The sequence below is a fragment of the Toxorhynchites rutilus genome, chromosome 3, assembly GCF_029784135.1.
Source record: "Toxorhynchites rutilus septentrionalis strain SRP chromosome 3, ASM2978413v1, whole genome shotgun sequence".
In the NCBI taxonomy this organism is placed as follows: Eukaryota; Metazoa; Arthropoda; class Insecta; order Diptera; family Culicidae; genus Toxorhynchites; species Toxorhynchites rutilus.
In genome coordinates this window covers 233,931,858-233,959,856 of record NC_073746.1, presented here as the reverse complement: position 1 = coordinate 233,959,856, position 27,999 = coordinate 233,931,858, and the positions used below count along the sequence as shown (strand labels likewise).

Genomic DNA, 27,999 nt, shown 5'->3' with positions numbered 1-27,999 from the left:
AAAGCATTACGTTTTCGAAACTTTGATTTTACACCCCGGTATAGAAATGAAAGACGTAGTCCTACGTCAAAATTAGTTTTCGGACTACATGCTAACTTTGAAGAATCATATCTCAAAAACGAAAAAAAAGCATCTCTTAAATCGAGATATGTTATGTAAAACAGCCTCATCTTTCAAAAAAAGTATAAAAAATATAACGCCCCTTAGTCCAAAGCCATGAAAACAATAAAAAACAAACGCATTCGATAATTACGAAAACAAAATCCATTTTTTTGCAAATTCGATATTTTTTAATAAAAAGCTAGCTCATCGGCTTTATTTAGATATGCTGATAATCTAAACCGGCTCAGGAAATTATGAATTTTAAAAAGAAAGTCAGATTTGGGAAAAAGTGAGAAGAAAAATATTTTTCGGACCACCCTAAAATGGAAATGGTCACCCTAACGAAAAAATAAAAAAATACGGGTCTAATCATTTGCGATAAAGAACAAAACTACCACTTTTCATCAAAATCAGAGAACCACTACATCGGTTTGGCATGGTATGGCTGTATATATACAAAATATACAATAATATACAAAATACAATCTTAAGTGCATCGCGATGTACAAAATATGAATGAATCTATAAAAATTAACGTTAAAAGACATTTCTTTACAGACTTTTTTTAAAAATCATCTGGCAACTCTTCGTTTCACTTTTCATCGAATGTTTTCAAATCGCTGGAGTAAACATTTACGTGACTGTGACTTTGTTTGTTTTTATTTCGTTCGGAGAAATGTTATATCAGGAAAAGTGGACATTAAAAATGTGTTGCTCAGTGAAAGACTGCCCGAATATGAGTGAAAATGTTCGCGTTAGCTTTTATCGTATACCCTCGGAAACGTATTTACAGTCGCGCTGGGTTGATTTTTGCGGAGACGACAAACTAGTTCCGAATAAGGTTTCCCGTATCTGTGGAGTAAGTACGATGTTTCAATTATTGAAAACCAAAAGTGTAGCAAACCTTTCAAACACATTTACAGGTTACAAATACGTCATTACATTTCAACCGGAAAAGAAACCTCGTGAGAAACCGTAATGCCTTCTCCACAATTAAGCCGGTAGTTGACTCAGAAGATAACGTCCATCATCAACACGAAGCGCTGAATGCTTTAGCGGTATATTCATCACCAGGACTAGCGGATCATAATTAAGCGGATTTCATTCGGTTAACTTCATTAGCAAAGCTGTTTTCACCGACGTTAGAAAATAACGCCTTCAAAACATTTCACTTTTGCTATGTATGTATGTAAAAATTCGCCGATGTTGAATTTTGCTCCCACATTAAAATCTTGGAGTGAACTAAGCGTTATTCGTAGGTTGTTCATATTCTGTCAGGTTCTGATACCTTGCAATATAAGATGTTCTTTCAGAGATGCAATGGTCAATTGAAAAATTGACGGAAAAATGTAGTTCGTTCATTTTATAAGTTTAACTATTTTTGCCTCTGATAACAACACCTTTTTCATAGTGTTGGTTATCATAAGAAAAATAACACTCCTGATCATTGGATCTTTTTTGACATTTCAATTGGATCTTTTTTGACAGCCGTTTTGATTCAGTCCGCACTACCTAGCTCTAAATATACCAGGTGAAACAATCATATGAAACGCACTTTCAGCCATATTGGAATTGCTGTCGGTATTATTTACAAACAGCATCAGAACGCTGCCGGCGGCTCTCTACAAACTGCTACGACGCTTATGCGAACGATTCCTACTATGTTCGGCTTTCGCGAATTTATGTGAAAAAGAAGGGATCATTTTGTAGAATTTCATTCTCATTTCCTCTACTCTCGCATGTGAAAATGCAAAAATGGCGTATCCTAGCAATAACAAAACAAACAACCCCCGCTCCACAAACCCTAATCAGCTTCTTAATGAAGTGATTATGTTGCTTCACCTGCTATACATTAATATAATCACCTTGGTAGAAATTATTTTTGATCTCAAACATGAATATCGCCACCAGACGTCGACGCTGTACACCTGTCATCGATGCCATCGCGGATCACACCAACCCAAAAGTTGAGCTAATTTGATGATGAGATTCCGACTTGATACCTTTGTTTTGTTTATTTCATGTTGTGAGATTTGTGCTTGGTTTATAATAAAATATTCATGTTCTTTATATTAGTGCACGCAAAAAAACATTCGAAATTTATATTAAAATGAGTTTGTCAATCAGCTATCGTTCCTTTTGAGCATTTTTGAGCATTTTTTTTGCTGGTAGTGATAGCGTTTACTTACGCCTCAAGCACATACTCTACGGCTGCTAGCGTGGGTAAAATTGGCGACAAATTAGCTTCGTTTCGTAAAAAGTATAATTGAATAACTCAAAAATGTCTTGCAATTACGCTGAGGGGCTATCTGACTATAAGAATAAAGGAGTTTTAGGAATACCTGAGGTGAGACTAATTTTATCATTATAAATGGTTTGCTCTACATAAAGCGAAATATTCTAGGTTTTCGATGATACAGATACGGTAGACGAAAAGTGTAAGCAGCTCGCTGAATGGATTCAATCGTCAAAATATGTAGTGATACACACCGGAGCTGGTATCAGCACTAGTGCCGGAATTCCTGATTTTCGTGGGCCCAAAGGTGTTTGGACATTAGAAGAAAAAGGCGAGAAACCTGTGGTTAACATTGCATTTGAAGAGGCTATTCCAACTGCGACACATATGGGATTGAAAGCATTAGTGGAAAAGGGCTATGTTAAATACATAGTAAGTCAAAACATCGATGGATTGCATTTGAGGTCTGGCCTTCAACGGAAACATTTGGCTGAGCTGCACGGGAACATGTTTATTGAGCAATGTATCAAATGTAGACGACAATATGTGAGAAGTAAACCTACTCCCACTGTAGGAAAGAAATTGACCGGCGAGGTTTGCAAAGGAACAAATAATTTAAGAGCATGTCGGGGAGGAAATTTAATTGACAATGTTCTAGACTGGGAACATGATTTGCCTGAGAGCGATCTGGATTTAGCTTTCATGCACTCATCTTTGGCAGATTTGAATATCTGCCTAGGAACAACACTGCAGATTGTGCCAAGTGGTAATCTTCCTCTTAGGAATAAACGATATGGTGGGAGATTAGTCATCTGTAATCTACAAACGACAAAGCATGTAAGTAACGAAAAGATTCATCATTTCGAAAGCTATTGTCAATTTCTTTCTTATTTTAGGATAAAAAAGCAGATCTTGTTATTTCAACATATGTTGATACAATTATTGAAAAAATTGCAAAAAGATTGGGTGTAGAAATTCCTGCTTATATGGATCAAATAGATCCAACCAGAGCCAACCCTTGTTCTCTAGAGTGGACCATTCCTTTGGGAGATGTGAAAACACTAGACAAGCAGTACTCCAAAACCATACGATTATTAACGAAGAATCGCAAGAAGAATGCATTAAGTGATGTAAAATATGGACCGGATGATTACAAAATAGAATCAAAAAAAATTAAAAAGGAGCTGTCCTTCAGTGCTGAAGCAAAAAGGGAAAACGTAAAGCAGGAAAATGTCATTGTTAAATATAATAAAACCATGAATATATAATTCACACTTACACATTCAATATGATCATTTCATCGAAATCATAGTACCGTTTTGATTGAAATTTCGAACAACTACTATAATCCGTATAACGATCGAAACTGCTTACAAACCTGTGAACCTGTTCCGCTTGCTCCTGAAGATTTGATCATTGTCAGATCAAATCGCATATCAGTGTAACAAGTATCATATATCGGTATATACGGCTTTATGTGTGCACCCGTGGCCGAGTGGTTAGCGTCATAACTAACATGCCGGGTGTTCGGGTTCGATTCCCGTTCTGGTCGGGGGAATTTTTCGTCAAAGAAATTTCCTCCGACTTGCACTGTGATCACGCGTATTCTAGAGCTTGCCACTCAGAATGCATTCAAGGCGTGTTATTTGGCATAGAAATCTTAACTAAGTACTAATAAAAATGACGCAAGTAATACTACGTTGAGACGGCGAAGTTCCTCTAGGAACGTTAGTGCCATTGAAGAAGAAGAAGAAGAAGACGGCTTTATACAAATATGTAATATGACGTATTCGTATATCGCCTCCACTTTTGCATGTAAAGGGTGTGTCACATCAAATTGCATCACGGAAAAAACGCTGTAGAAATTCGCCCAGTAGACCGATCCTTTTGAAAATTTTAGACAGTAAAATAAAAACTATTAAACAACTTTTGGCATTTTCTTTTTATTCATACATCGAGCCCAAGCCCGTATGCTCGCACCTTCCTCTTTACCCCGTCCATAAGGTTCTGTACAACGTCAGGTTGTAGTTTTTTTTTGAACAGAAATCCATTTTCTCTTGAAGTCCGTCTCCGATTTGACAACTTTTGGGTTCTTCCGGAGGGCCTGCTTCATAATCGCCCAATATTTCTCTATTGGGCGAAGCTCCGGCGCGTTGGGCGGGTTCATTTCCTTTGGCACGAAAGTGACCCCGTTGGCTTCGTACCACTCCAACACGTCCTTTGAATAGTGGCACGAAGCGAGATCTGGCCAGAAGATGGTCGGGCCCTCGTGCTGCTTAAATAATGGTAGTAAGCGCTTCTGTAGGCACTCCTTAAGGTAAACCTGCCGGTTTACCGTACCGGTCATCACGAAGGGGGCGCTCCGCTTTCCGCAAGAGCAGATCGCTTGCCACACCATGTACTTTTTGGCAAACTTCGATAGTTTCTGCTTGCGAAGCTCCTCCGGAACGCTGAATTTGTCCTCTGCGGAGAAGAACAACAGGCCCGGCAGCTGACGAAAGTCCGCTTTGACGTAGGCTTCGTCGTCCATTACCAGGCAATGCGGCTTCGTCAGCATTTCGGTGTACAGCTTCCGGGCTCGCGTCTTCCCCACCATGTTTTGCCTTTCGTCGCGGTTAGGAGCCTTCTGAACCTTATATGTACGCAGGCCCTCCCGCTGCTTGGTCCGCTGGACGAATGAACTTGACAAATTCAGCTTATTGGCGACATCCCGGACCGAACTTCTCGGATCACGTCTAAACTGCTTAACTACGCGCTTGTGATCTTTTTCACTGACGGAGCATCCATTTTTGCCGTTCTTCACCTTCCGGTCGATGGTTAGGTTCTCGAAGTATCGTTTTAGTACTCTGCTGACCGTGGATTGGACGATTCCCAGCATCTTACCGATGTCCCGATGTGACAACTCCGGATTCTCGAAATGAGTGCGCAGGATTAATTCACGACGCTCTTTTTCGTTCGACGACATTTTTCCAAATTTACGAAAAATTGACAGTGAAGCATGGCCAACGTGATCTATACACTCTTATCTGATTATAAGCAAAAGCTGAAGATATAATTCCTAAACATTATATTTCTACAGCGTTTTTTCCGTGATGCAATTTGATGTGACACACCCTTTATTTTTTACATTTAATTCGGTTGTTGCGTGTTTTTCGGGTATATTGTCGAAGAGAAGAATGTATAATGACCTTCTAGATAATTACGAGATGATAAAGGTTCTGAAATATAAAGTATTCATATTTCTAATATTCATTGTCTCTGTTTTCTTGGTAAACTAAGAATTAATGCTTTTTTTGGATGGGGCATAAAAAGGCGATACTTCCTTCTAGGAACCTAGGAACTTCCTTTTCTTTTTCTTGTTTTCTTGTCGATCTAGGAACTTCCTTTTCTTTTTCTTGTTTTCTTGTCGATATTGTCCATTATAAAAAATATCCCCGAAACTGTAACTGTCAAACATTACCATAAGCTTCCGATTAGTTTATAGTTTACTGTTTACAATTCTTCAACAAGTGAAATTCTTTCACAAGTGTGTATATGTATGACCATTATATTTAGCGAATAACTATACGAGAGTTAAACATTTATATTTTGCTTTTGAACGTATGAATCTAACGACGAATATATCGACGAATAGTTAATATATGGATCCGTTCAATCCAGTTACAAAAGGGACTGAAATCAAATAAGAAAGGTCCGGTAATGATCTTATGCATTATATTCAATAAATATACCACGCCACTAACATTAATTTATACATTTCATTCAACAATCTTCTAGAATATGAAAAAAGGTACTTGTCCAAAGTTACTCCTATACTCGCGTCGGTTGTCAGACCGAAAGTGTTAAAAAAGTGGCATACGTCCCCTTTATACTAACACATGCGATACGCTAAACGATGACGAACGACGAATAACGAAGCTAGAGAGAATCGCAAAGTCGTAGTGTTGATATTTTCTGAGAAATGAACAAATTATTGATTTCTCGGTCTGACAGACCAATTCGCGAGTATAGGAGTGTTAAAGAAAATTAGTAACGCACATGTTGCCATCCGCACGTTTGCTAAAAAATGATTCGCTTGGCGCCGGCAGCGCTAATTCGGTTTACTTGGTTTGTCGTCGGCCGTTTTTGACATTATCGGGAAAGTACAATCTTATCGATAGTTCTCATAGGCTCTCGACTCTGTTCCCTCACTGTTATGAAATTTCGAAGTATAATATAGTCAATGTATAGTGTTGTAGAAAATGAATGCAATTTTTATTTATCGTGGAGAATCGTATCGTCTCATGTGTGCAATGATGTCAGGAAAAAAGTACTTATGAAATCATAAAAAACGTTGACGTTTTTGTTACCGAACAAAACACCAACAGAATGCAAAATATATTGGAGTACTGTCGTCGGCCACTGAGCGATGCTATGCTCACGACATCACTGTGGTGTGACCTATTTTGCGCACGTAACCACTGTGGTTACGCCGGACGGCAAAATGTTAATGAAGGACTCAAAAAATAGGACTAACGTCATGTGTATTGATATAAACTAAATATAAAAACTTTTTATGTATTAAAACTATGAAAATGTCATACGGTGAGTAAAATATATTTGATTTGATGAATAGAGCCTCTCATTTTTCATAAACCTGTGAAATATTGTTATATCCAAAAAGTCTGCAACAAAAATAAAAAGTTGATGAGTCTGAGCCTAGGGGCACGGACGGGATCTTGGCATAGGACTGTGATTGTGTGTAATAATTGCAATTGAATTGAATTTTTTTATTGTTCAAAATTTGTAATTTTTTCTTTTTGGATACATCAAATTGAATGGCGTTAACGTTCCCATGGAACTTTTGCCGTCTCAACGTATGCATCAACTAGCGTCATTTATTAATACTTAGTTGAGATTTCTTAAGCCAAATAACACGCCTTGAATGTATTCCGAGGGGCAAGCTCTAGAATACGCGCGACCACAGTGCAAGTCGAAGGAAATTTCTTTGACGAAAAATCTCCCGGCAGGAACGGGAATCGAACCCGAACACCCGGCATGATAATGTGAGACGCTAACCACTCGGCCACGGGTGCACCACTGGATACATCAAATGGAAGCCCTGAAAGTGCTTGTATCCCTTATGGATTAGATAAGATAACGTGGTAGAATCCGTTCAAAAATGTGCACATCATCATTTATCATTTTTAAACACAAGTCCAAATAGTTAAGATCTTCATAAATATAAGCCTAAGCCAAGTAAAACTATGACTACAAAAATGAGTTAAGGGTAAAAATATCATTTTCTCCTTCGTTGTCACGTTACCATTATTTGTAGGGGGTTGTAATAACTTTATGACCAGTTGTTGTATATTGAGTATCCTATGGCCATGAGTGCTCACTTGGGAAGTTCGTGTAGCTGTTGTAATGAACTGATCTCATTGGATGCTGAGTTCTGCTTAAGTATATAAAAGAGAAAGGAGAATGGGCAAGTGCATTCGAGCTTCTAATACTTATGACAGACATACAGCTGTACTTGCGTTGTACTTCGAAAATTGTATGTCTGTCACCATGTACAGCGCTAGAACCATGCAAGCAACTCGGTACAATCGCTGTACCTGTACCGCTGTACATGGCTACAGTTGTACTGTGCGCAGCGCCATAGACGGTTAGTGGTGGGTAGCATGAACAAGCAGAATCAAATCACTTGATAAACGTTCTTTTCATTGACTTTCTTTTATACCAGGGACAGACATACAGCTGTACTTGCGTTGTACGTGTACAGCGTTGTACAGGTACCTTCGTACCATGACAGACATACTTTGGTTGTACATTCTACCGTATGTTAAACTGACAATCAGATATTTTTCCAATTTCCACCACATATTTCAATGAAAAAGGTTTTTATTTAGTGTCTAAACTATCAAACACAACAAACAAGTTTCCAATCTGAGTTATTAACTTAAGAAAATGCAAAGAAAAGAACGTTTATCAAGTGATTTGATTCTGCTTGTTCATGCTACCCACCACTAACCGTCTATGACGCTGCGCACAGTACAACTGTAGCCATGTACAGCGGTAAAACAGGTCGGTACAGGTACAGCGATTGTACCGAGTTGCTTGCATGGTTCTAGCGCTGTACATGATGACAGACATACAATTTTCGAAGTACAACGAAAGTACAGCTGTATGTCTGTCATAAGTATTAAGTTAATAACTCAGATTGGAAACTTTTTTGTTGTGTTTGATAGTTTAGACACTAAATAAAAACCTTTTTCATTGAAATATGTGGTGAAAATTGTAAAAACATCTGATTGTCAGTTTGACATACGGTACAATGTACAACCAAAGTATGTCTGTCATGGTACGATGGTACCTGTACAACGCTGTACACGTACAACGCAAGTACAGCTGTATGTCTGTCCCTGGTATAATACTTATGACAGACATACAGCTGTACTTGCGTTGTACTTCGAAAATTGTATGTCTGTCACCATGTACAGCGCTAGAACCATGCAAGCAACTCGGTACAATCGCTGTACCTGTACCGACCTGTTTTACCGCTGTACATGGCTACAGTTGTACTATGCGCAGCGCCATAGACGGTTAGTGGTGGGTAGCATGAACAAGCAGAATCAAATCACTTGATAAACGTTCTTTTCATTGACTTTTTCTTAAGTTAATAACTCAGATTGGAAACTTGTTTGTTGTGTTTGATAGTTTAGACACTAAATAAAAACCTTTTTCATTGAAATATGTGGTGGAAATTGGAAAAATATCTGATTGCCAGTTTGACATACGGTACAATGTACGACCAAAGTATGTCTGTCATGGTACGATGGTACCTGTACAACGCTGTACACGTAATAGGTGTGTCACATCAAATTGCATCACGGAAAAAACGCTGTAGAAATTTAATTTTTAGGAATTATATCTTCAGCTTTCGCTTATAATCAGATAAGAGTGTATAGATCACGTTGGCCATGCTTCACTGTCAATTTTTCGTAAATTTGGAAAAATGTCGTCGAACGAAAAAGAGCGTCGTGAATTAATCCTGCGCACTCATTTCGAGAATCCGGAGTTGTCACATCGGGACATCGGTAAGATGCTGGGAATCGTCCAATCCACGGTCAGCAGAGTACTAAAACGATACTTCGAGAACCTAACCATCGACCGGAAGGTGAAGAACGGCAAAAATGGATGCTCCTTCAGTGAAAAAGATCACAAGCGCGTAGTTAAGCAGTTTAGACGTGATCCGAGAAGTTCGGTCCGGGATGTCGCCAATAAGCTGAATTTGTCAAGTTCATTCGTCCAGCGGACCAAGCAGCGGGAGGGCCTGCGTACATATAAGGTTCAGAAGGCTCCTAACCGCGACGAAAGGCAAAACATGGTGGGGAAGACGCGAGCCCGGAAGCTGTACACCGAAATGCTGACGAAGCCGCATTGCCTGGTAATGGACGACGAAGCCTACGTCAAAGCGGACTTTCGTCAGCTGCCGGGCCTGTTGTTCTTCTCCGCAGAGGACAAATTCAGCGTTCCGGAGGAGATTCGCAAGCAGAAACTATCGAAGTTTGCCAAAAAGTACATGGTGTGGCAAGCGATCTGCTCTTGCGGAAAGCGGAGCGCCCCCTTCGTGATGACCGGTACGGTAAACGGGCAGGTTTACCTTAAGGAGTGCCTACAGAAGCGCTTACTACCACTATTGAAGCAGCACGAGGGCCCGACCATCTTCTGGCCGGATCTCGCTTCGTGCCACTATTCAAAGGACGTGTTGGAGTGGTACGAAGCCAACGGGGTCACCTTCGTGCCAAAGGAAATGAACCCGCCCAACGCGCCGGAGTTTCGTCCAATAGAGAAATATTGGGCGATTATGAAGCAGGCCCTCCGGAAGAACCCAAAAGTTGTTAAATCGGAGGCGGACTTCAAGAGAAAATGGATTTCTGTTCAAAAAGAACTACAACCTGACGTTGTGCAGAACCTTAAGGACGGGGTAAAGAGGAAGGTGCGAGCATACGGGCTTGGGCTCGAAGTATGAATAAAAAGAAAATGCCAAAAGTTGTTTAATAGTTTTTATTTTACTGTCTAAAATTTTCAAAAGGATCGGTCTACTGGACGAATTTCTACAGGGTTTTTTCCGTGATGCAATTTGATGTGACACACCCTTTACAACGCAAGTACAGCTGTATGTCTGTCCCTGGTATAAGGAAGACATATATACAGAACATAATATTAAGATCGCGACTACTCAAGATATCATAATCTGATATACGTGAGTGTGCCCTTTCGAACTTCTTAATCAGCAGCCAGTTAAATTCATTCATTGTATTTTTTACGTAACCAAACAACATGCTCGATATTATGAAATCCTGGACCACAATTACATTAATTGTTAGTAGCAAGACCTACACGATAAAGACGTGAATTGAGCCTGAATTGATTGAACTTTTGGGATAATAGAGTAAAATCAACCAGCAAACATTAAATCGTATAATTTTGCACTTGCCAAGTCTTACAAGAAATCCGAATAAATCATAATCGCATATTATATCAATCAAAGTATGTATCGTGTTTATTTGAAATCGCATAAAATGTAAAAACTCGATTTTATATACCACCCAGCAAACATTAAATCGTATAATTTTTCACGTATTAAGTCTTACAAGAAATCAGAATAAATCATAATCGCATTAAATATCAATCAAAGTATGTATCGTATATATTTGAAATCGTATAAAATGTAAAAACTCGATTTTAAATATCATTACCAAATTAAGTCGCAATTCGGTATAATAAACATCAGTTTTATGATGTACATTGTCATAAAATATATTTAATCCGTATTATGTGCGTATATTACGCTGATGCAGTTTGTGTGTCCTATAAGCGTATAATTTAAATCGATTCAGTACTGTAGTAAATCGTGTTGCATGCTGAAGAAAATCATGAAACAGTAAATCATATTAGATCCTAATAAAGAACATATTACATCATATTGAAATGTCAATGAAATACTTTAACATTGACAAGCATTTCATAACAGCAATGTCTGAACACATACGGAAGAATACAATAATTAAATTTAAAACAAGTAGGTCTTATAGTCGATTACTCACAAAACATCGCAACCGCTGGAGAGAAGCTAAACGGATCGAAACAAATATGAGCGAAACTAGGCTATAATAAACATTCTACGAAAATATTTTGCGCCATTTGTTTTCGTGTAAAGTCGTATGAGGTGCTTTGACAATTCATGAATATATTCATATTTATTGCAGAGCAAATGAATCAAACGTCTTGTTCAGTTGAATGCTTGCAATGGAATGAAAATTTTATTCTATCTCTTAGCAACTATTAACAATCCTTAGCGACGCGTATTACTATGCTACTACGATTACATTACTCCTCCCTAATCCGCGACGCCTGTTAACATTCGGAACTTCTGTTGCTTTTGAACAGTCATCGGTTTTGTGAACCCGTCAGCTGGCTGTTCAGTTGTAGGCATATAGCTTAGTTTTACAACACCATTTTGCAGGCTATCATGCACGAAATGGTATCGTATACTGACGTGCTTAGTCCGGGGGTTATAAGATCCGTTGTTTGCGATGCTGATTGCCGACTGGTTATCGCAACGTACAGAAATCGGCCTGGCCTCGAAATACTGCGACTGCAAATTGCTCCACCACATAGCTTCCTGAATTGTGCGAGACATAGCCATGTACTCCGCTTCGCAGGACGAGAGGGCTACGGTTGGCTGTTTCTTGACGTTCCATGAGATCGCTCCTCCCTGCATCAAGAAAACGTAACCGGTCGTGGATTTCCGGTCATCCGTATCTCCTCCCCAATCGGCATCGCTGTAACCAACTATTTCCGCTGGACCGCTTGCCAAGTACTCTAATCTCTTCGTAGTTGTACCCTTCAGGTACCGAATTATCCTTTTCACCGCTTCCCAGTGAGGACGGCCAGGGTTAGCACTGTACTGGCTCACAACGTTAACGGCGAAAGCAATATCCGGTCGAGTGCCTTGAGCTGCGAAAGATAAACACCCGACTGCTTCTTTGTATGGAACCGACTTCATTTCATGCGTTTCGGATTCCGTCTTCGGTGCCATCGACTTGTCCAACTTGATGCTAGGATCTGTAGGTGTTGCAACTGGGTGAGCCTCGGCCATACCGAAACGATCGATGATGTCTTCGATATAGGCTTGTTGATCCAACCACAGCTTGCCTTCTTCACGCTTTCTCGTGATTCTGATCCCGAGACAGTGATGCGCCTCCCCGAGGTCTTTCATTTGGAACTGACTGTGCAGATGAGCCTTCAGTTTCTTCTTTAGCTTCCGATCGTTTGTAAAAATCAAGAGGTCGTCCACGTAGATGGTCACAAACATCATTTTATCCTCATAAACACACCAGTACAAACAAGGATCTACTCTCGACCGCTTCAATCCGAACTCACGCAGCACCTCATTCAATTGCGCGTTCCATACGCGGCTAGACTGCTTCAGGCCATACAGCGCCTTCTTGAGTCTGCACACTTTTCCGTTTTCTGCTGCGAACCCTTCTGGTTGCAGCATATAAATCTCCTCATCCTTCAGCTCGCCCTGAAGAAAAGCTGTGACTGCATCCATTTGGTCGATGTCCAAATTGTACCGCACTGCCAGAGCCATCAAGTATCGGACGGTCGCGTATCGCACGACCGGAGAATACAATTCGTTGTAATCCAGACCAGGTCGTTGAGAGCAGCCCTTCACCACAAGTCGGGCCTTGTATCTCTGAGTCTTCCCGTCGGGACCTTTCTTCGTTCGGAACACCCATTTGTTCCGGATTGCTTTCCGCCCTTCAGGCAGATCTGCGAGCACCCATGTCCTGTTCTCGCTAAGGGAAGCGATCTCTTCGCGCATCGCCACCATCCAGCGATCTCGGTCGGGTCGTCGCAGAACCTCTTCGTAGCTCGTCGGATCATCCATTATATCCTCATCGCTCGTCGTATTTGAGGTTAACTGAGGAGAATGAACACCGTCAGGAAATGAACTGTAATTAACAAAGTCACTGTACTTGCCTGGACAACGGCGCTCCCGACCGCTGCGCCTCAACTCCTGCTGCATTTCATCAGCTAGTCTATTTAGTTGCGGTGGGAGCGCATGATCGGCAACGGCATCCTCGTAGTCATCCGCTTCGCTGAACGAACTATCGACACCAATCGCTTCTTCCGCTGGCTCGATATCATCACGATTACCACAAACAACTCCAGCACCAGTCACAGGCTCGACTGTACCACACGCAGGATGGTCACGGAACTCGTCCCAACAAAGCTCCATGAACTCCACCGGTTTCACTGGTTGTTCCACCTCACAAATAACGACACCTTCCTCCAGAACTACGACGTCTCGGCTGATGCGGAAACTGCCCTTCTCAGAATCATACACCCGATAGCCTTTTGTGTCTTCACAATAACCAACGAAAATACCCTTTTCGGATTTGGGATCGAATTTCTTCCTTTTCGCCTTCGGAACCAGGGTCATCACTCTTGAACCAAAAATCTTAAGATGCCCAAGATGCGGCTTTTTCCCTGTCCACGCCTCTTCAGGCGTTTTGTCCTTCAGGGAACGTGTAGGACAACGATTCACCACGTGAGCAGCAGTCGAAATAGCTTCTGCCCAAAACTCCTTTCCAACCTTTGCATCGTTGAGCATGCATCGCGCTTTTTCTACTAACGTGCGGTTCATCCTCTCGGCCGCCCCGTTCTGCTCGGGCGTATACGGGCACGTGGTTTGATGTCGGATCCCGTCCGACTCCAACAGCTTCCGGAAATCTACATTCACATATTCCTTTCCGTTGTCTGAACGCAGGATTTTCAGCTTCTTACCCGTTTGTCTCTCCGCCTTGGCCTTAAACGATTTGAACGCCCCCAGTGCTTGATTTTTATGCTTCAAAAAATAAACCGCCACGCGCTTGCTCGCGTCGTCCAAAAATGTCACAAAATAACGACTTCCACCCAACGACGGAACCTCTACTGGACCGCAGAGGTCGGAGTGTACCAACTCCAACAGCTCTTCAGCTCGTGACTCGCTGCTAGGAAACGAACGCCTCGCATGTTTGCCCTCCAGACAGGCAACACAATTCTTCAACGTCCCGACTTGAAAATCGATTCCGTCCGCAATCTGTTTTAGCTTCTTCAGCCCACCTTCGTGGAGATGTCCAAGACGTCGATGCCAAAGTTCAATACCGCTTACCAGAAGTGACTTCTCCGATCGATTGACTTTGTACAGGCCACCTTCCTCGACACCGGTGATAACCAGATCGCCGTCTTCATCCCGAACTTCACATTTGTCCTTGGTGAATATAACGGTTTTTCCCTTTTTGCAGATGCTACTTACAGATAGCAAATTTGTAGCTAATTCCGGGATCTTCAGTACTCCGTTGACATCGATTTGACCATCGTCACTGTTTAAAACGACGGTACCCTTCGCTACGGCCTTCATGCTGGTATTGTTCGCCGTTCCGACATCATGGTTCACCTTCTCTTCGTTCACAAATTTCTGCTCCGTCCGTGCCATGTGGCAAGTGGCACCCGAATCAAAGTACCATTCATTGGTAATCACATCTCCCATGGCGAAAATGGAACACAGACCCTTGTTCTTCCTCGGCTTCGGTTGCTGTTGCTTTTCCGGACACTTGGCAGCAAAGTGACCTGGTTTTTGACACTTGAAGCACGTTTTCTCGTCGAACTTCGCTTTCACCATCGTTGGTTTGAACCTTCTGGAACCCTGCTTGACATACAAAGCATCTTCGTCACTGCAATTCATTGCGCCCCGTTCGATCTTCACATCCTGAAGTATCTTGGACTTCACTGCATCCGCTGTCAGCGCAATACCTGACGCCTCTAGTCCCATTATCATCGGCTCATACTGCTCCGGCAAGCCCATTAGCAACATCGCGGCCAACCAGGAATCATCGACTTTGAATCCCACTGACGCTAGCTTGTGACTTGTGCTCATCAGCTCATCAACATAAGCTTCCACACTGGAACTGTTAACAAGACGTATCGAGGTGAATTTTCGTAACAATCCAATCTTCCGATTCAGACCGCTATCCTGGAACGCCGTTTCAAGCTTCTTCCAGGCAGCTCGAGCATCGGCCGCATCCAGCACCAAACTATAGTTGTAGGTTTCCAAACTAAGACAGATGGTAGCCAATGCCCGTTGCTTCATATCCGCTGGCACCGCTACTTGTGCTTCGTCGGTTTCAGCACTAACTGCTTCCCAACATCCTTCACGGATCAAAATCATCCGCATCGCGAACGCCCATGTCGTGAAATTTTCCCTTCCGCGTAACTTTTCAATGGCCGGCAACGCCACGGAACCTCCGCCAACTCGAACGCTTCCTGGTCCAGCTGCAGCTCCGTTCGCCCCATCTCCGATACTAGAATTGTTTCGCGACATCTTGACTTCGGATTACTTCGGATACTCCTTCTTACTTGATACACTTCTTGAGATTAATGCTTCAGTTAAAATAAAACTACTTCTTAACTTCAGTTATGGCCATTTGCCTGGGCCCATAACCTATTGCAGAGCAAATGAATCAAACGTCTTGTTCAGTTGAATGCTTGCAATGGAATGAAAATTTTATTCTATCTCTTCGCAACTGTTGCCGCAAGTCTACCGATCTACTACATCCACGATGAATCTGGTCACCCGGTATCTGAAAGCGACGCTTCAACGGAAACGTTACCCGCTGTCAGGGAGAATGATCGTGACGCAGACTCGATCGATCTGTCAATCGACTAGATCCGGCTGAATTGAACGATCGACCACATTGATCCTGGCGTTTAAGTGAAGTGGAGTGAATTTATTTAATTAATTTATTACTACCTAAAAGTTATTTTTTTTTACCGTATGAATTTGTTTAATTGCCTAGTATAGTGTAATTCATTAACCTACAATTTATTTTTCTAGATCCCACTTCCGTGGCGATAATTAAATATTCTATGTAGTGCGGTTTCTAACCCCCAAAATTGAATTAATGCACTAAATTGTAAGATGCCTAATATACCTAAATTTGTTATTGAAACCTAATTATATCTACTTTCTGCAGCTTTGAAGCAGATAAATACATGCTATCAAACATTAGTGAACGGGGTTTTACTTCCGCCAACAATTCTTCAAAGAATTTAGGCCAAATGATGCCGGATGATACTCCACCCACTCCGGGAGTTGTTAAATGCGTGGCCTGCGATAAGAAGGGATCCGGCAACTTTGTCCAGTGCGACAAATGCAAATCCTGGTGGCATTTCGAATGCGCAGGCGTCGATGCTTCGGTGAGCGACCGGGAGTGGAAGTGTACTCAGTGCGAAACCGTTCCTAGCGTATCGGGTAAAAGCAGCAAATCCAGCCGAAGCAAATCCTCTGTCGCTGACGATATGAAACGGTTGAAGCGACAGCAGGAGATTGAGCGGAAGCAGGTCGAGCTGGATATGAAGAGGAGGTTCCTGCAACAGGAGCAGGAATTGCTGAACAAGGCAAAAGTAGCTGACGAAACCAGAAGCCAGAACTCCCGGATTAGTCAACGAGGACGCGATCATCGTGTGCAACAGTGGTTGAACAAGACCCCTAATGGTGATGAAGAAGGCGCGGTAGGTGGAGAACCATTACCAGCTGCCTCGCACACCAAAACCAGCGGTCAACAACTACCCCCCGGCACCGGCGATCAGCAGACAGACCCAAAGACGACGAAGTCCGGCAACCAATTGCAAACCCGCGAAACACGCGATGAAGTGACCGAATTGCGAGCGCAGCTGGCGCTCTGTATGCAGCGAATGGACCAGGTTATTAGCCAGCAGTCGGCGAACCAGGTACCACAACAGCCCCCGATGAGTGTGCCCATGTCTACAGGTGCCATTCCTAAAACATATCCTAACCATGAACAGTTAAGTAGACATCAAGCACCTCTACCCGCTGGAAATAAAGGCAGATCCAGCTTGTTTGACAGGATAAGTCCTCCCACAACCAAACAATACAATCGCTTCTCATCTTTGTGTGAACCACCCAGAAACTCGCTCCCAAGCTTCTACGACTGGCCCCCTATGGGAAACAATCCTCCTCCAAACCCTCAACCTTTCCCCCCAAGGCACTCTCAAGCTTCCGCAATAGCCTCGCAACCAGGTCCAACATCGCAACAACTCGTAGCTCGGCAGTCTCTGGCTAGGGATTTGCCAACATTCACCGGGGATCCAGCAGAATGGCCGATATTCATCTCCAGCTACAACTACACGACCGAAGCGTGTGGCTATACGGATGGCGAAAATATGGTCAGGCTGCAGCGTTGCCTGAAAGGCAGTGCGCTCGAAAGCGTAAGAAGTCGGCTCGTGATACCCCGTACGGTCCCGCAGGTCATCGAGACACTGCAAATGCGATATGGACGTCCGGAAATCCTCATAAATGCTTTGCTCCAGAAAGTTCGGTCAATTCCAGCCCCGAGATCGGACCGGCTTGAGGGACTCATCGATTACGGGACTGCGATTCAAGCACTGTGCGACCACATCGTAGCAGCGAACGAGCTGACTCACCTGTCGAACCCTACACTGCTCCAAGAACTAGTAGCCAAGCTTCCGGCCGACCAGAAGATGATGTGGGCAGGGTACAGACGTGGCGTTGGCAACGTAGACCTGACAACGTTCTGTGCTTACATGCAGCAAGTGGTCGAGGATGCCACGAGCGTGCATTCGTTTGAGTCAGACGTAAGAAGGACGCAAGGAAGGGAGCAGGGAAAGGACAAAGTGAAGCAGAAAGGTTACGTCCATCAACATGCGTTTGGAACTTCCGGCTTATCCGAAGCAGCTGAGCAAAAGCCGGCCGACAAGTTTCAATGCGCAAACTGCAGCAAGCAAGGACATCGCATTAAGGACTGCGGAGAGTTTAGGACTCTCAGCATCGATAATCGTTGGCGAAGAATTCGTTCGTTGGGTGTCTGCCAAAACTGCCTTTTCAGGCATGGCCGACGTTCCTGCCGAACTGTTACACGTTGCGGTATCAACGGATGCCAGTACCGACATCATCCACTTCTGCACTCTTCGCCCAGGCCATCGGATTCAGATGCTGTCACACAGGTAGCTGACAACCACACTCATCGTCTGCAGAGTTCGAGTGTTCTCTTCAGGATTGTTCCGGTTACTCTCTACGGGAACAACGGCCAGGTGAATACCTTCGCCTTTCTTGATGAAGGATCTTCTCTAACGCTGGTCGAAGGAAAATTGGTGAAGGAGTTAGGAATATCCGGCAGCCCACAGCCGCTCTGTCTGCGATGGACGGCGAACACCTCTCGGACCGAGAAATCTTCAATGAGTGTGTCCATATCCATCTCCGGAGAAGGCAAGGGAAGGAAGCACCATATCGTTGGAGCGCGAACGGTTGAGAGCTTGAATCTACCAACGCAAAGCTTCAATTTGGAGGAGGCAGTGAAACGCTTCGCATATTTGAAGTACTTGCCTCTGCAGAGTTACCAGAATGCTACGCCTAGGATTCTGATTGGATTGGACCATCTGTCGTTGGCCCTGCCGTTGAAGATCAGGGAAGGAGATGGATCCGGTCCCGTCGCAGCCAAAACCAGGCTTGGCTGGTGCGTTTACGGTCAGCAGCAACAGCAACAGAGCGCCTACAGTTTCCACATATGTGGATGCACGCATAATGAAGAGCTCCACGAAACGTTGAAGCAGTTTTTCACTGTAGAAGAAGTCGGAACAGTCGACCCTTCCCTTTCGACGTCGGATCAGCGAGCCCAGCAGCTACTGGAGCAAACAACCAAGCGAGTCGGAGACCATTTCGAGACCGGGCTGTTGTGGGACAACGACTACATCGAGCTTCCAGACAGCTATCCCATGGCGTTGAGCCGAATGAAGTGTTTGGAGCGTCGTATGGAGCGAGATCTGACTCTCAAGGAGAAAGTACACCAGAAGATACGGGAGTACGTGTCCAAGGATTACGCGCATGTAGCGACGGACGAAGAACTGGAGACCGCCGACCCCAGGCGAGTCTGGTATTTGCCGATAGGAGCAGTTACGAATCCACGGAAACCCGACAAGATCCGCATCATCTGGGACGCAGCCGCGTTGGTAGATGGAACATCTTTAAACAGCCATCTACTGAAGGGTCCGGATCAACTGACGGCGCTGCCTGCCGTTTTGTTCAAATTCCGGCAATTCGGGATAGCGGTGAACGCTGACGTGCAAGAGATGTTTCATCAGCTTCGGATGGCGGCGCGAGATAAACAGTCGTTACGCTTCCTGTTCCGGTTCGACCCAACGCAGCCTCCCATAATCTACGTTATGGACGTAGCCACGTTCGGAGCGACCTGCTCACCGGCCTCGGCACAGTTCGTGAAGAACTTGAATGCCAAGGAACATGCCCAGCAATACCCTCAGGCTGCGCAGCGGATAGTCGACAACCACTACGTCGATGACTATCTCGACAGCTTCGGGGATGAAAAGGAAGCGAAGAAGATTGCAGCAGAGGTGCGTACCATCCATCTCCAGGGTGGCTTCGTCTTAAGGAATTGGAACTCGAACAGCAAAGCAATACTAGAGTCTCTAGGGGAACCTGGGACCAACGAAGGCAAGAACATCAACCTGGTCGACAAGCAGCACACTGAGAGGGTTCTCGGAATGCTATGGATGCCAGCGACTGACGAACTCTGCTTCTCGACACACATGAGCGAGGAGATACGCGCACTTATCGAGAGCGGTACTCGTCCAACGAAACGAGAGGTGTTGCGCTGTGTGATGACACTATTCGACCCATTGGGACTGCTAGCAACGTTCCTGATTCACGGCAAAGTACTCATCCAGGAGTTGTGGCGCACCGGAATCAACTGGGACGAGCAAATCCAGGACACTGAGTTGAATCGCTGGCGAGAGTGGGTACAGATGATCCAGTTAATTTCAACAATTCGCATTCCGAGATGCTACTTCGAAGAAGCGACGAATTCCACCTACGAAAACACACAGCTACATGCGTTCGTCGACGCAAGTCCAGCGGCGTATTGCTGCGTTGTATATCTACGCGTGATGAACTCCGCTGGTTCCGGAGTGTGTGTATTGGTTGCAGCGAAGACGAAAGTGGTACCGTTAAAGCCCATGTCCATACCCAGGCTCGAACTGCAGGGTTGTGCACTCGGAGCGCGGATGCTGAAGTTCGTCCAGGAAAACCATACAATTCCCATCACGAAACGCTACTTGTGGACGGACAACACTACGGCGCTTTCCTGGATCCGGGCGGATCCACGCAACTATCGACCGTTCGTTGCCCACAGAGTAGTTGAGATTCTGGAGACTACCAATGCGAAGGAGTGGAGATACGTGCCTTCAGCATCCAACCCGACCGATGAAGGGACCAAGTGGGGAAAAGGCCCATATTTTAGTACTGATAGCCACTGGTTCTCGGGACCAGAGTTCCTGCAACAGCCAGAAGACGCATGGCCGATTTCACCAGCGATGCCCAGCGTCGAGACGGAGGAGATACGAGCTTCTGTCCTGTTCCACCTCGCGTACGAGCCAGTTATCCAGTTCGAAAGGATCTCCAAATGGGAGAGATTACATCGCACCGTTGCCTACGTGCTGCGCTTTGTCAACAATATCAGCAGAGAGCGTAGCAAAATGTCCGGTGAATTTCAACAGGAGGAGTTCCAGGCAGCGGAAGCGGTGATCATGCAGCAGGTGCAGTGGCAATCGTTTCCGGATGAGATGGTGATCCTCACGAAAAATAAATCGGTGGCGCGAGGTGACATGCAGCCGATTCCGAAAAGCAGCTACTTGTTCAAACTTGTTCCAAGTCTGGACGAAAATGGAGTCATGCGGCAGACAGGACGTATTGGGGCATCCAAGCAAGCATCCTACAATCTGCGATACCCGGTGATCCTTCCCAAGAGAAGTGAGATAACTTCGCTCGTGGTAGATCTGTTCCACCGGAAGTACAAACACGCGAACTCGGAGACCGTCGTCAACGAGATTCGCCAGCAGTTTGAAATTCCTAGTCTGCGAACACTGGTTCGAAGACGCAGGCGTGATTGTTGGTTCTGCAAACTTCGCCAAGCTCGACCGCACATCCCTCCGATGGGTCCACTACATGCAAGTCGTCTCGAAGCCTTCAGCCGGCCGTTCAGCTTCAGTGGATTGGACTATTTCGGACCGGTGTTGGTGAAGCAAGGAAGAGCCAGCGTGAAGAGGTGGGTCGCCCTCTTCACCTGCCTCACGGTACGCGCGGTCCACCTTGAGGTCGTGAATAGCCTGACGACTTCATCCTGCATTTCCGCTGTCAGAAGGTTCATCGGCCGTCGAGGGGCACCCGTTGAGATGTTTAGCGACAACGGGACTAACTTCCACGGCGCCGAACGACTACTTCGTCAACAAATCGCTACGGGGCTCTCCGAAACCTTCACCAGTTCGCAGTGTAAATGGAGCTTCATTCCGCCTGGAGCCCCACACATGGGCGGCGCCTGGGAAAGGATGGTTCAGTCAGTGAAGGCTGCAATGGGGGATGCTTACGGGGATGGGAAGCTTGATGAGGAAGGACTTGGGATTTTAGTTGTGGAGGCAGAGAGTATGGTTAACTCTAGGCCTCTGACGTACTTGCCGTTAGACTCGGATGAAACGGAAGCTCTGACACCGAACCATTTTCTGCTCGGGAGTTCAAGTGGGGCAAAGGTACCGGGTAAAGGCATACGACATCAGCAGCGAAAGCTCCAAGAACTATGGGTGGACATCCAGGACCAGCTGGACATCTTCTGGAAACGGTGGCTAAAAGAATACCTGCCGGTTATTCGCCGTCAGCCGAAGTGGTTTGAAGAAGCGGCGAAGGAGATCACGGAAGGCGATTTGGTTCTCATCACCGATGAAGGAAAGCGTAGCGAGTGGATCAGAGGACGTGTAGAGCGAGCGATTCGAGGATCGGATGGGCGTGTACGACAGGCGATCATGCGGACTGCCGGAGGACTCGTGCACAGACCGGTAACGAAGATAGCCTTGCTGGACGTCAAAAAGGACCGTGCAGTCTTGGCCGATGGCAAGAAGCACCCGGCGGAGGATGTTGCCGCAAGTCTACCGATCTACTACATCCACGATGAATCTGGTCACCCGGTATCTGAAAGCGACGCTTCAACGGAAACGTTACCCGCTGTCAGGGAGAATGATCGTGACGCAGACTCGATCGATCTGTCAATCGACTAGATCCGGCTGAATTGAACGATCGACCACATTGATCCTGGCGTTTAAGTGAAGTGGAGTGAATTTATTTAATTAATTTATTACTACCTAAAAGTTATTTTTTTTACCGTATGAATTTGTTTAATTGCCTAGTATAGTGTAATTCATTAACCTACAATTTATTTTTCTAGATCCCACTTCCGTGGCGATAATTAAATATTCTATGTAGTGCGGTTTCTTACCCCCAAAATTGAATTAATGCACTAAATTGTAAGATGCCTAATATACCTAAATTTGTTATTGAAACCTAATTATATCTACTTTCTGCAGCTTTGAAGCAGATAAATACATGCTATCAATCATTAGTGAACGGGGTTTTACTTCCGCCAACAGCAACTATTAACAATCCTTAGCGACGCGTATTACTATGCTACTACGATTACATTAATATTAGATCGCATTTCAAATTCAACATAATCGCTACTATAGTCGGTCAAAGTTGCATATTCATCCAAACTAATTCGGTAAGCATTTGCCATGAATGTATATGACCTCCACTTTTGCATGCATATGCCAGTTAGGCGCATTATATGCCAACCAAAATTTAAGGCATACCCAGCAAACATTAAATCGCATAACGAGCGTATATATAACATCATATGCCCTAAAATTTGGTTGGCATATAATGCGCCTAACTGGCATATGCATGCAAAAGTGGAGGCCACCCAGCAAACATTAAATCGCATAACAAGCGGATATATAACATCATATGCCCTAAAATTTGGTTGGCATATAATGCGCCTAACTGGCATATGCATGCAAAAGTGGAGGCCATATACATACATGGCAAATGCTTACCGAATTTGTTTGGATGAATATGAAACTTTGACCGGCTATAATAGCGATTATGTTGGAATTGAATTGCGATCTAATATGAATATATTCATGAATTGTCAAAGCACCAAATACGACTTTTGCCATACTCATATACGATTTATTACAGACATAGAAAAAAACAAATGGCGCAAAATATTTTCGTGAAATGTTTATTATAGCCTCACGAAATAATAATTGTTTGATTGACTTGTGTTGGGAGTGGAATATGAATGTTTAAAATGGTACGGATTGATGTTTAGTGAAAACTGCTGCGATGTGGGTTCGAACTCCGGTCGTCTGGATTATCATCCACCAGCTAACTCGCGCGGCTATCTGAAATTTAATTCAACAGCAGTTAAACCTTTCGAGTGCATCAGCATTTCATTGACATTTCAATATGATGTAATATGTTCTTTATTAGGATCTAATATGATTTACTGTTTCATGATTTTCTTCAGCATGCAACACGATTTACTACAGTACTGAATCGATTTAAATTATACGCTTATACGACACACAAACTGCATCAGCGTAATATACGCATATGATGCGGATTAAATATATTTTGCGACAATGTACATCATAAAATTGATGTTTATTATACCGAATTGCGACTTAATTTGATAATGGCATATAAAATCGAGTTTTTACGTTTTATGCGATTTCAAATATACACGATACATACTTTGATTGATATTATATACGATTATGATTTATTCTGATTTCTTGTAAGACTAGGCACGTGCAAAATTATACGATTTAATGTTTGCTGGGTATGATGTTATATATATGCTTGTTATGAGATTTAATGTTTGCTGGGCATTATCAAATTAAGTCGCGATTCGGTATAATAAACATCAATTTTATGATGTACATTGTCGTAAAATATATTTAATCCGAATCATATGCGAGTGGTTAGTGCAATCGAAAAAGCATAACCATTTTAATAGTCAAATTGTTTATTTTTTTACTATATTTTCTGTTCGTGTTTCAAGCAAAAAAATTCTGAATAAATTTCCTGTCTTACAGTATATAACACAACACATGTCACAATAACGATTTTGAGTAATATGCGTTTGAAAACTCTTAATGAATCGTTATATTTTTCGTATAGTTAACCCCCCTATATAGAAATCAAAGACATAGTGCTATGTCAAAAGTATTTTACAGATATGTCTGTAAATTTACAAACATATATGTAAATCTGGCATCTCTGGTGGTCTGAGAATTTCTTGCAAGAAATCGCTTGAAAAAATGCATAAATTTACTTGAAAATGAAGTGGATTGAGTCCGCACCACTTAGATTAGTACGGTACAAAATGACTATAGACTGGTAGCATTTACCAAAAAAATCGTTATATTTACTAATTATTTTTCTCAGTGCAGCTATGTATTGTAGAAATCTTGATTATACAGTATGTTACAGCTAATTCGACATGTCGAGACACCACTCAGTGTCGCATTGGAGACGATTTTAACCTGTAATTGGACATTCGCGATGACAGTGGTACAGTGTCGACGTCTGGCGGCGACTTTCAATGTGGGGCCGTAATTTGGGCTCGATGTTTACAAAAATGTCCAATTAGAGGTAAAAATAACCAATCAAACATATCGCATTACAGATCTGTCCAATTAGCTAGATGTCGAACTAGATATAACTTAAGGTGGCCGTACACTGTTTGTCCGAAGGTTAAATGTTTGATACTTTTTAACAGATAAAGTTTGGTTTAATATTTGTACAAACACTATTTCGTTTGCCAATCTTCAATTTTTAACAGTTGCAAACATCGAAAATGGGAAAAGTTTGTCTTAAATAATTCAGATAACCTTACCATGTACCGACAGGTTGACGAACAGACCGGAAAAATCGAACATGGGAAAAGTTCGACTGAAATATTTATGATAACTTAAGCATGTACCGACAGGTTTGACGAACAGACCGAAAAATTTATGAAGGCATTTAATAACAGCATATTTCCTTGTCGTGTTTTGTGTTGAATATATTTGATCAGTTGATCAAATTTTATCTGCAAAAAGAGTCAAATATTTGGCTTCGGCCAAACAGTATTTGAGCACCCTATAGGTGGCCGTACACCGTTTGCCCGGAGGTCAAATATTTGATATTTTTTGACAGATAAGGTTTGATTTGATATTTGTACAAACACTATTTTGTTTGCCACTCTTCAATTTTCAACAGTAGTAAACAATATCAAACACCGAACATGGAAAAAAATCAACTGAAATATCCAAGGTAACCTAATCATGTACCGACAGGTTCGAAGAACAGACTGAAAAAATATTTTAGGCATCCAATAATTGAATATTTGCTTGTCGTGTTTTGTGTAGAATATATTTGATCAGTAAACGTTGACCAAATTTTATCTGTCAAAAAGAGTCAAATATTTGGCTTCGGTCAAACAGTGTATGAGCACCCTATGTATTGTACATACCTTGAGACCAAATAATATTCTATTTCTGTTTTGAAGCTTGATAATTTCTATCGCACTTAAATTTTCCTTCCTATGACATTAACAATTCCCACCGGAAACCAGTAACTTGTACACACCGTTCAACAGTTAAGCTGTCAATTGCTCTGGAAACTCTCTTTCCGGCATCTTGTAAGGTTAGTGTTGGAACGCATTGATTGCGCTCTCCGTAGAAATTATTCGATTTTATATCAATAGTGATTGCTTATGAATATTTGGTTTCGATTTTGTACTGCTTATTTGTTACACTTCGCGTTCATTTTAGTTTGAAGCACATGAGATTTTGAATAGATGTAATAACGAACGATGAAATATTGAACTTTTCGGTGTACGTTGAACATTGTGATGTTGGATAGAAAAAGTGCTTGAAATGTTAGGCTGAGACTTGATGTTTCTTAATATACAAACATATGATCTGAGCTATCGATAAGCGGAAACGTGTCAGCAGCATTATCGACATATCGAAACTATATTCGTGATGTGTGGATATTTTGTTTTGAGCAATACTCAGTGCTTGAGGAGTAAATAATGTGTTCCGTATTTTGATTATTTAACGCAGGTTTACCAACTCAAGATGGGTCGTTACGCTAAGGAACCAGATAACCCAGCAAAGTCCTGTAAGACTCGCGGATCGAACTTAAGAGTGCATTTCAAGGTAAGTTTGAAAATTCATGCTATTCATGCAGTACGACAGTCGATTTCATTTGTTTTGATGTGTCATTCATGTTAGAATTTTGCATTGAACATATTTGATTGTACCAATGAATATAAATTTATCACAAATGATCTTCCTGAATAATTTTCTGTGGACTCTAAATTAACCCCAAAACATATTTAATTTTCCCTTCTTTCCAGAATACTCGCGAAACGGCGCTAGCGATCAAGCGTATGCCTCTGCGTCGCGCTCAGAAATTTCTGAAGAACGTAGTGGAAAAGAAGGAATGTGTTCCGTTCCGCCGTTTCAATGGTGGTATTGGCCGTTGTGCGCAGGCTAAGCACTGGAATACTTCGGTCGGTCGCTGGCCGAAGAAATCCGCTGAGTTTCTGTTGCAGTTGTTGAAAAACGCTGAAGCAAATGCTGATTACCGGGGACTTGACGTGGACCGACTTGTGGTTGACCATATCCAGGTCAATCGAGCGCCATGCCTGCGTCGTCGAACGTATCGTGCTCACGGTAGAATTAATCCATATATGTCATCTCCCTGCCACATCGAGCTGTCGCTCACCGAAAAGGAGGATGTCGTGGCCAAGGCTACCGAAAACGAACCAGCGAAAAAGAAGCTGTCCAAGAAGAAGCTCCAGCGGCAGAAAGAGAAAATGATGCGTAATGAATAGAACATAGTTTCGGATACTACGAAAATATAAAAGAAGGGCGTAAAAAACAAGTTCTAAACATTTTTGAATAGAGATTTTTTTTGTTTTCGAAAGCCAGTGATAACGTATTGGGCGTATTTTGCTATTTTCACTTCAGTTGTCATGGAACAGATATAAATTTTGTGTAATGCGAGAAGGGGGAGGAGGTAAGTTTGCGTTAATGTGTGTTAACCCTTTCGTTACAAGCGTCGTCTACAGACGACATCCGCACGACGAGCTGTGTGTACGAGCGTCGTCTTTAGATGACATGAAATTCATACTGCTCTTCGATCACACCAACGCGATGTGCATACTTTTCGACATACTTTACGTACATGGGTAGCAGTTCGGTGGAGCATACTGTCGTAATGAAGGGGTTACAGATAGAAAATTCGACTTTGGCGTCACGTTTTTTGTGCACCATGCCTTATGCACATTTTCATTTATTAATCGTTCTGTGTTCAGGGTTTTTCTATTTCAAGTTCGATTGCGGGCTATAACATTAAGAATGGGTCTTATCGAGTCAATATGAATTTTGCTATTATAGATGCCGTGCAAAATCGATAGCAACGATCGAGTGGAAGCTATCGGTGCAATTGACATAATTTTTCAATTTGTTTGGTTTGCTTGTTGCATACCTCCAGAGAATTAGAAACGCTTAATTATATGTAATTTGCAACACATGAAGTCTGAAACAAAAGCTCTAAAACAGAAACTTAACCTAACATTGCATTCGTGGTGATCGGAATGTGTTCCCGAACACGGACGCAGGACCAAAGC

The 27,999-nt window shown here is 42.9% G+C and overlaps 3 protein-coding genes across 3 annotated transcripts; all 3 read left to right on the top strand.

The window, feature by feature from the left end:
- The first annotated feature begins 2,048 nt into the window (after positions 1–2,048).
- On the top strand, positions 2,049–3,616 carry LOC129774993 (NAD-dependent protein deacetylase Sirt6). Its single transcript, XM_055779128.1, has 3 exons — positions 2,049–2,449; positions 2,507–3,175; positions 3,235–3,616. Exons 1-3 carry the CDS (start codon positions 2,384–2,386, stop codon positions 3,604–3,606), a joined length of 1,107 nt encoding a protein of 368 aa, XP_055635103.1. The 5' UTR covers positions 2,049–2,383; the 3' UTR covers positions 3,607–3,616.
- Positions 3,617–16,492: 12,876 nt separating this feature from the next.
- On the top strand, positions 16,493–22,528 carry LOC129774034 (uncharacterized). Its single transcript, XM_055777730.1, has one exon. The coding sequence runs from the start codon at positions 16,493–16,495 to the stop codon at positions 22,526–22,528; it is 6,036 nt and encodes a 2,011-aa protein (XP_055633705.1).
- Positions 22,529–26,425: 3,897 nt separating this feature from the next.
- Positions 26,426–27,251, top strand: LOC129779024 (60S ribosomal protein L17). Its single transcript, XM_055786260.1, has 2 exons — positions 26,426–26,521; positions 26,722–27,251. The coding sequence occupies exons 1-2, from the start codon at positions 26,441–26,443 to the stop codon at positions 27,199–27,201; spliced, it is 561 nt and encodes a 186-aa protein (XP_055642235.1). The 5' UTR covers positions 26,426–26,440; the 3' UTR covers positions 27,202–27,251.
- The last annotated feature ends 748 nt before the right edge of the window (positions 27,252–27,999 follow it).